Source organism: Cottoperca gobio, chromosome 3, assembly GCF_900634415.1.
Source record: "Cottoperca gobio chromosome 3, fCotGob3.1, whole genome shotgun sequence".
NCBI lineage: Eukaryota > Metazoa > Chordata > Actinopteri > Perciformes > Bovichtidae > Cottoperca > Cottoperca gobio.
This window is the reverse complement of record NC_041357.1, coordinates 10,148,488-10,158,192: the sequence shown is the minus strand read 5'-3', so window position 1 is coordinate 10,158,192 and position 9,705 is coordinate 10,148,488. Positions and strand designations below refer to the sequence as shown.

Here is a 9,705-nt window from a genome sequence, read left to right as displayed (position 1 = left end):
CCATGTGTGTGACATCAAGGTGTAATCCCATAAGTCAAAGAGTCAGAGGTAGCGCAGTGTCGAACCATCACTTACATCATAATGCCAGAAGCACTGTTTCATTCAGTTCATGTCCTATTCTCATAAACACTGTTGTACAGTGTTGGACATCTCATAAGAAGACAGAGCGTCTCAGAATACACAAACACATTGATTGTGATCTGTAACATTTGTTCTGAGTCATTTACCCCAACCTTTATAATTTCTCTTATGTGGTCCTTGTGTTAAATGTAACAAGGCCATCATCCACGTATCATCTCTCTGCCCTTTAAGCTACGAAGAAAATGCTTCAAAAATTAGATGTTGCACAAGGTTGAAGAATTCTTTCGTTGACAGAACAGGAGGATTGCAGCAGCACCAAGTAAGGCCCTGATTGTAGTCAACCAAATGATTTATTCTTCTGTACAAAGTGAATGAAATGCACCAGTTTCTTATGGTTTGTGTCTAGTTAGTGCAATTGCAAGATCTAATACAATTTGGTGAGTCATCTGTAGTTTGCTCCAGTAGCTACCCTGATGGGTAACTGAAAGAAAAAGACTGGCCGATTGTTAGTTCTTGTGGTACAGTTGACTCTGTTAACTTTCCCTTTGTTTCCCCTTCTTTTCTATGTGATTTTTTTTGTTGATTTTTACAGTTGTGTCGGCTGAAAATAAAAGCTGGAACTCAGGGTAAGGCGCAGCAGCATCTGGATCTGCTTTACTCGCATTTCCATGGTCCCTCCTCAACAAGAGAGAACCCTCCAGTCTTGCCATTTTTGCCCATGGCGACCTGTAAGCAATTATCAAGAAGATCTAACTATAGGGCCAAGGCACCGTCATTTACAAACTGACAACGGTTGGGAGCAGAGAAGCCATTGCCTTATTACATTCAGGCCATTGACCTTGGGCCAAAATTAATGTTTGAATCCCCAACATAGAAATACATGTCATCTCATACATACACTGATACAATGATACAGTGATGCTGCTTGCATGTCAATGTGGTTACAAGATGATATGAAAACAAGAATAGTTTTTTAGAGTTGGCCATGTATTTTATGGATTCTCTGCCCAACCGAATTACAATACTCAGTCATCAAAATAATCAGAATGCAACTTTAGCATCAGCATGCAAAAGTGGCATTTCACAGACAATGAAATATCAACAAAATTGGTATGAGTGAAATTCTCTAAAAATAACTTTGATAGGCATTTCATGAATGTATGCATCACTTTGGATGAAACATGGTGAAACAGCAGTCTTTATGTATACCACTGGCTACAAAAACTCTTTTAAAAAGATGGCCAATGATTGAAAACTGTAATTTGGTCAGGGCTGCCACAAATACATGTCCAAATAAGTAGACCAAAAGAAAAAAGAAAACACAGTTTCTTAATAAAATCAAAACATTCCACAACAAAATGCAGGTCCAATATATTTGTGAACATGACAACGCATTAGGAATGGTTGATGTTTGATGATTTCATGAGAGTAAACAGAGTTTTTGAAGATGATATAAACCAAAAGTATTATATAAAAAATAACTTTTGTTAAACCTGGTACCACAAAAACTGCTTTTTCATATGATTAACAGGTGAAGAAATAAATATAGAAATATTTATTTAGGTTTTTCACCACATTTAAAAAAACTACATTTTCTTCAATAAAAATATGACATCTACTATTCACATAGACACAAATACACGACACGAGAAGTCACATAGAAAAGAAGCACAAACACTGAAAGGAAAAGAAAGACGAACACAGACTCAGAGCTGGGGAGGATTCTCTACATACAAGTCTCTATGTCCGTTAACGTGAAATGTACCTTGCAGTCGTCTATCAAGATTGAGTTGTGGTGAGTGTATGCACTCTGGTTGGTGTTATTTTCAAAGAAGGATTGTGTCTTTGCCATCTCAAAGTCTTCCATCCGGGCTTGTTGGTCAAAGGAGTCAAGCTCGTGCTTGGAAAGGTGGTACACGATGCCTGCTCCATAGGAGTCTCCAACTACATTGACCGAGGTACGGAAACGATCCCTGCATGTTGAAGAGGAAAGTGGAGTGAAACACGGAGGCAAAACAACACTGAGCAAGGAAAAGTTCAGTTATTAGTTATGCTTCCGAATCAACACAGAGATGTCAGCAAGTGAATGCGTTGGTATAGAGAGTAACACTCTACAAAAAACTTATCAAAGACTGAGGTGTACAAGTTTCTTTTCCACCCCCAAAACACATGTTGGAGATGGAACACGCTCAATACTCTGCAATGAGTCACACAAGCACAAAGCTGTACATTCAATTTAAAGTCAAGCATCTGTTTTGATGCTACTTCAACCAAAACGGTGGTTTAGCTCTACACTCAAAATTGTTTTAATGTCATTTACATCATAAAGACTGTAAAGCAACATAAAACGAGCTGTTACCATTCAACCTGGGAATTAAGCTGTCAACAGCTTTACACTGAAGAAAAGTGAGATTTTATTCAGAGAGTCAGCTGGACCTTGAGAGAAATGTTACACATTATAGAAGCTGTCATGGACAACTGTTGTTATTAAAAACCCAGTTAGCATTTCACGTTTCTCTTTTACTCATTTTTTCTTTTCTTTTCAGGGATTACATTGAGGTCTAAACATTATATTGTAAAATGATTAAATACAGAGCACTGGGGAAGTCACCATTATGTGAAAATGATGTATTCAGAGATGCTTGTGTATCGGTTACTTTTACAAACGTGAAGATAAGAAACCCTTGCATGTTGTTGCAATGTGTTTTCATGGTTTCAATGATGAGTATTTGTGTTGACGTTGAACTTACAGCAGCCAGTCGACAGCAACCAGAAGGCTGATGTCCTGAGTGGGCAGCCCCACCGCCGTGAGGATAAGAAGCATGGTCACAAGTCCAGCACTGGGGATACTGGCGGCTCCAACACTGGCCAGGGTGGCTGTCATACTAAATAGGAAGCAAATTCAACACTCAGCATGAGGACAAACCACAGGTTGTAAGGCACAAAAAAAACACCGGCATTTTACACATTTAACATGCAGTCAGTGTATTTCTGATACAAATTGGTATGTCATTAAATTAAATATTTGAAATGACTTTCAATCAAACCAGGTAGTTTAAGAGTCTTCAGTGCCTCACTGTAATCAAGAAAAGTTTATTATAGTTTATTAAATTGATTGTGAGATTGATTGTGGGAGACATATTCACAATGTTACTATAATGCCAACACTATAGTTTGCAAAGTGTTTGAAAACGTTTTATTCGAAACATGTTTAACCAGCATTTATGGAGGAAATATTATCTTCATTCTTTGGCTCAGGCAGATTTAAGGGAGAATTTGACTAATTTATTTTCCCCTGTAAATGTGTTGTGATATCTGTATCTGAAGCTGCATTCCCACCTGACAGTAATAATCTGGCCCCAGTCGAGGTTAATCCCATTCATCTGAGCGATGAAGATGGCAGCCACAGCCTCATAAAGCGCTGTGCCATCCATGTTGATGGTTGCACCCACTGGCAGGACAAAGCGAGTGACTCTCTTGTCGATGCCCAAGTTCTCCTCTAAGCATCGGAACGTGACGGGCAAGGTACCGGCACTGCGGAAAATTAAAACAAAACATAAATGCTACGTTATGATCGACACAAACAACATGCATTGGGTCAGTTTGCAATCTCTACATCCAGTTTGGCACTGAAAACATGCAGAAATAAAGAACTCTACAACAAATGATAGACTGTCTGTTGAGAACTAAACTGACCGGGTCACATTTGAAGTTGCAATAGTTTTTAAACGTAATTGCAGTATTATTCTATTCATACGGAGCTCAATCCACTCTGAACCATGGTTATTTGAGTTATAGTTAATTTGTTACATGAAATGGATTAATATAGGCAAAAGCTTTCATGAGTTTTACTTCACCAAATAAACAAATAAGTTGGACTAGTTTGAATTCACTTTGAGGGTGAATCTCATATAGAAAACAGCAGTTGGGACTCAGCAGTTGTTTTGTAAGTTTCTCGCAGACGGAAAAGCAGCGAGCAGCCCAGAATTAGAGAGAACTGAGCTCACCTCAGGAGGAGAAAGAATGGGTCATTAATATAACATTGAGTACAGGAAAGTTATCCCACAGGGCAGCAAAGTGAGAAGCCATTGCTTGCAAGACTACTTCATAGTTACGACTTGAAATAAAGGTTACTGTCAGTACAGACAGTCCTACTGAGCTCACCAGGGTCGGACAGACATATAACATTTTAACGAAGACTGAAATCCCTCATACCTGGATGCTGTTCCAAGTGCCGTGACCCAAGCTTGGAATATTCCCATGAAGAACGTGAAGGGGTTTTGTTTTACTATTACAAAATATATCAGCGGGAGAAAGATGCCTCCATGGATGAGGAGACCCACTATCACAGTTACCATATACATCCCCAGCTGCCGCGCAACCACCTCCAAGTCCGCAATGGAGATGATCTTTCCACAGATGAGGCAGGCAATACCAAAAGGAGAGTACCTGAAGATACATAGGATGTTTGTCAGGATTACTTTTTATATATATATATATATATATATATATATATATATATATATATATACATATATATATATATATATATATATATATATATATATATATATATCTGCTGGTATATAACTAGTGTTTGGAATATATTGAGTTTTAGTATACAATAGCTGTGAGAAATTTTACATCAATATTATTTTTTGTGCAAAAACCAGGGGAATAGTTTGGCAACTTACCACATAATTGCACCAACAAGCTTCATAACAATCTCATTGAGGATGTTGAAAAACTCCAACATCATCTTGGCCTTCTCTCCCATTTTCCCCATAATAACTCCAAAAGCGACAAAGAATCCGATCAAACCTGTAAGAATGCAATAATGTTGAATTACTCTTGGACAAATATGTCTTATAGAAAATGAAATAGCCAATAATGAGAGCTCATTGAAAGCCATAAGGAAATGTAAAAACATTTGGGATGTGTTTGCAATAATACGAAAGATATTGGGAAAAAAGTACTTAATCGATACGGCTGGTAAAAAGCAAATTTGAATTAATTGTGACATCCACCAAGGAGGTTTTGTTTTTGGCTCTGTTTTGGTAGAGGATTTAAATAAACTTATGTTTTTCTTCAACAACTGCTATTTCTTTTCAGTTCTGTAGTGGGTGTGTTTTCTGACTTTTCACCTACCCAAGACATTCATCCCACTCTTGAACTGAAGCGTCCTTTTAACTGTGAACTGTGGAGGTGCTTTGGTTCTGTTAGTGGGCACTGGTACTTTGCTGATTACCGTTTGGATCTGGACAAGAAGCAAAGAAAAGAACACATAGTTTGAGCAACTGACATATGAATCAGATGTTATGTTTTGTATTGTGAGACTCCTACCTGCTGAAAGCAGGCCTGCACCAAATTCTCTGGGAAAAGATTTCGCATGAGATCAAAGAAAGCGTCCACGCTGGACACATCGTCATTCTTCTTTCCCGGTCCAAGATTAGCCTTCAGTTTGGGGTTACCGGGGTGGATGAGCAGCACCAGGATCACTCCCAGGACGGCTGCTATCACCGTCGTTGACATGTAGTACACCATGGCCCTGGTGCCTAATCGGCCGCTTGATTTGGCGTCCAAACCGGCAAGTCCTGTTGGCATAGGAAAATAAAGTATGTGATCAATATTAAAAAGATACGTTTTATGTCTCTAATAGATAGTGATAAAGTTAGATTTTGTTTGAGTCAATAGTTTATAGTTGTTATATATTAGATCTAACCCTTTCTCTAGGTAGTTATTAACTCTGATCAAAACATCACAATTTAGTTGATCGGCTCCTGTCACCAAACATCTGCTAATGCCCTTCCAGTCAGACCAGCTTGCAGCCTCCAGACATAAGGCTTACCTTATTCAGAGGAGTGTTATGAATGTGAGGACATATTCTGCAAATATATTGAGAAATAATAATTCTGTGCCAGGAAATCTTACATGATTTGCTTCCAATGTGAGATGACTCATTAAGAAACTCTGAGGAATTATAAATGCTTTTGTTATGTACCTTAGGCCCACTGTCTGCACACACACTTTAATTAGACATTTCTATGTAGCTAAACAATATCTTTGAATACAGGGTTTAACTCTCCAGTGTGTCAGCAAGTGATTGTAACTGTTTCTCGACTGTGTTGACTGTTGTCTCGACTTCTGGAACAGCACATAATAAATAACAGCAATCATCAACACTTGAATTGTTTACTTGGGGTAACTGAGTCTTTAAGGATTATTAGAAGTGTTGGGCAAGTTAAAGGTTGTGGAGAGGCAATATTGTAAATATGTCTGCACACTGTACATGCTATTTCGAATATCATATGTGCATCTGATCATTATCATCTGCTGGTAAATGATTATAAATTAGTATTATCTCAGGTTAAGATGTTGTTGTGTGTATTTATATAGTTTAGGCTTGATGGCTGAACATGGCGGATGCCTCTACTTTTAATCAAGCAATTGTAGTTACTTTTCACAACAAGTCAGTATCCCTCCGCGTCTGAGAAAAAGCTACAACCGTTACAGCTGTTAAATTACGTCCGTTATGAAACAAACTTACAAAGCTTTACTATGTAAATAAGAACAGAGTTCCATTCGTTCGGTTGCTTTTATTATAAATAATATCAGCGTGAAATAACAATAATCAAACACGTACTATACAGGCTGAAACACAGACGTGTTTACAGTTCAATCTGTGAGCAGGTAGACCAAATGGAAAAAAAAACGAAACGAACAGAACACCGCGCTAGCTGTTAGTGTTGTTGCATAGCAACCACCTTGCACTATGTTTTGTGCAGAAGGCAACGGAGGGACTATTTTATTTTGAACATCATTATTTAATAATAAAAACTATTTAAATTGGAGTGTGTATTTTTCTTTCATATTGCCACACTTGGTAACCGTTTTATAAACGCAATAGCTCACTTCAGACCGTGATATATACTCATTATATCACAGTTAAGGGGGTTGTACCACGCCCCTTAACTGTTATATAATGAGCACATACCACGGCCTGTCGTGAGCTATTGCTTAAATATACATATATAATATATATATATATATATCTACTGTATATCAAAAGATTTTGTAATCCTCGTGTTATTTTTTGTAAAGGAACAGTGCCTCACGTCTTACACACAGGTCTTGTTTATACACAAAATAACTGACAAACCTGCCCACTCTCTTGTCTCTCTTGTTGCAACTCAACTCTCAACAAGTCGCACCATGCGACCTCATTTCAGGACAGTTGTCAGCAAATTGAGCAGAACATTTGCTGCAGCTACTGTACCTCACCCACCTGTAACCAGACTGGAAACAACAAGGGGCAAAATAAGCATCTTCAGCATCCTCATTAGGATCTCTCCAGGGAAGGAGATGATCATAATGACATCAGGTGGGAGAGGCGATATGTGCCGCAGCAGCATTCCAGCAATAGAGCCCAGGAACACACCTGAGCCGGCGAGAAAACACAAATCAAACTCAAAGCCAGGTGACAGTGAACCATGAGATACTAACCGTGAACACCGAAAGATTCTATCAACATCTGTGTGATAAATACAATCTCATATTTTTCTCATAAGAATCTCCAATTAACATCACAACCTGTCATCTGAGTCACAGAGGCATGGTATTATCTCCATATACTGAGATACTTGTGTACACAAAAAATAGATGAATACAAAAAAAGATAAATGTGTGACAACATCTTTTTTAACTTCATAAGGTCACTTATGTTCCATCCTTATAAACCGAGAAAATATAACTGATCAAACATGTTTTTCCAATAACTATACATCTGTTGTAGAATAGAAAGAAATATTGAAAACAATGAAAAAGTTACACTGAAGACAACTTTGTTTAGTTTTGCTCTGGTGCACTTTAATTGTTTTTATGTCAATATGAGAGAAAATAACATTAGTGTTCCCATGAAACAGCTAGCACAGTGCTATTTTATTCCACATATTTTCGAGTTTCTGTTTTTACAGGAGACATTTCAGATTGACAGCAGCTACTGGCTCAACAAGAGGACAGCCTGCTCTCTGTTGTCGACGACTTCTCGCCACCACCATCGCCAACGCCAGCGGATTTTACTGACAAATGTGGAATGAAAGTATGGCGGAAGAAGACGACCATGAAGAAGTCTTTTCTGGAGCGAGGCCATACATGTATGAGCCTAGATCTGAAGCCGGCGCAGGTTCATCCCAGGCGATGGAGCTGATGCTTCCTAATTGGTAAACTTGTTTCAAAGTGTTTTGGCAAAACTAGTATAAGCACCCGAGTGCAGGATGACTCATTAACATGTTTTATTGTTTTCCAGCAAATGACAAACTCTAAAATACCATTATGAATACCTACAACACAGCTTGTTTGTCTTTGTTGGGCCAGATACTGGCGCAATACATATGTGATAAATAATAAAAACATCTATTCATCTATTTTGATTTCATGGGAACTTTAAATTCATTCTCTTTGGAAATCTTTTAACATTAAGAAAGAAACTGTGAACCATTTTCATATTAAAATGGCATTTGGTAAAAGGTTTTGGCTTCACGCAGGGCACCAACATTGGCTCAATGGTTAGCACGAGTGCCCCTTGTAACACTAAAGCCATACAGGGGACTTCAGGAGAATAGTTTGCATGTTTTCCTTGTGTGGGGCGGATTGTCTCCTGGTGCTCCACAGTCCAAAGACAGAGCAGGTAAGGTTAATTGACCGTAGTTATATTGTGTTTTTGCAGTGATGGAAAAACAACCCATCCAGAGTGTACCCTGTCTTTTGTTTAATCTAATACATGCTGGGAAAGGCTCTAGAAAGCAGGAGTAGACAGATGGATAGATTGGTGAAGAAGGTAGCAGGACCAAAAACGTACCCAGGATTGTGAGAGTGAGAACCATGTTCTTCATGAGTTTATCACACATACTGCCACATACACTATCAGGAGTCTCCACTATGGGCTCCATGTGGCTCTCGCCCATCCTGACCTCCACTTGCTTCTGCATTTTGTTGGCACTGAAAGAATTAGAAGGAAGAAGAGCTTGTGTTAATCAGTGAGAGAGTTTGAAGTTTTGAAAGCAGTGACAAGATGGCAAAACATAGGTGATTCCAAACTAGGGAGAAAAGAAAATGATATTTAGTCAGATAGCATTATGCAAACGTGAAATTGACAATATTGCATGCAAGATTAATATTTTCAAAAATGTGTACACTTGCGTCATTAAGTAAATGATGAGGGCACATGCACAAATGATTAAACTTAATTCATTCTGTATATTCTGCATTCTAAATGCATGCAGTTTGCAGATGGCCTTTCATAATTAGCGACTGACATTCCTAAACATTTAGCACAGAATCAATAAATACCCTGTTTGTCATCTGCATTTTAAACTAATTATTCCAGTTTTATTCAATTTGAATAAACAGAACACCAGCTGTTACTCATATCCTCCCCTCTGCTTCTGTTGCTGTTGCTTCTGCTGCATATCTATGCATAGTTATTTATGATAATTTGAGACTTTCTGTGTTGGAAGCTTTTCATGAGCAAATACTTTATATATATACACATATGTGTTTGTGTTATGTGGTCAGTGATTTGGCTTCATGCTTTCTGTGAGTTTCCAGGTCTTTTAATTGCTTAGA

General features: G+C 38.2%; 1 protein-coding gene across 1 annotated transcript; it reads right to left on the bottom strand.

Moving 5' to 3' along the window:
* Window positions 1–735: 735 nt before the first annotated feature.
* On the bottom strand, window positions 736–9,086 carry slc1a2a (solute carrier family 1 member 2a). The gene is made up of 10 exons (XM_029462124.1): window positions 8,939–9,086; window positions 7,367–7,519; window positions 5,425–5,675; window positions 5,230–5,338; window positions 4,776–4,902; window positions 4,297–4,530; window positions 3,421–3,615; window positions 2,832–2,966; window positions 1,847–2,054; window positions 736–807 (listed from the first exon to the last, which is right to left on the bottom strand). The coding sequence occupies exons 1-10, from the start codon at window positions 9,066–9,068 to the stop codon at window positions 736–738; spliced, it is 1,614 nt and encodes a 537-aa protein (XP_029317984.1). The 5' UTR covers window positions 9,069–9,086.
* Window positions 9,087–9,705: the final 619 nt, after the last annotated feature.

Coding starts and splice junctions, on each gene's coding strand:
- slc1a2a (XM_029462124.1), bottom strand. CDS start 9,068: ATGCAGAAGCAAGTGGAGGTCAGGATGGGCGAGAGCCACATGGAGCCC. Junction 7,520..8,938: donor TCTCACTCTCACAATCCTGG/GTACGTTTTTGG, acceptor TCGCCGGCTCAG/GTGTGTTCCTGGGCTCTATT. Junction 5,339..5,424: donor TGCAGGCCTGCTTTCAGCAG/GTAGGAGTCTCA, acceptor CTTCTTGTCCAG/ATCCAAACGGTAATCAGCAA.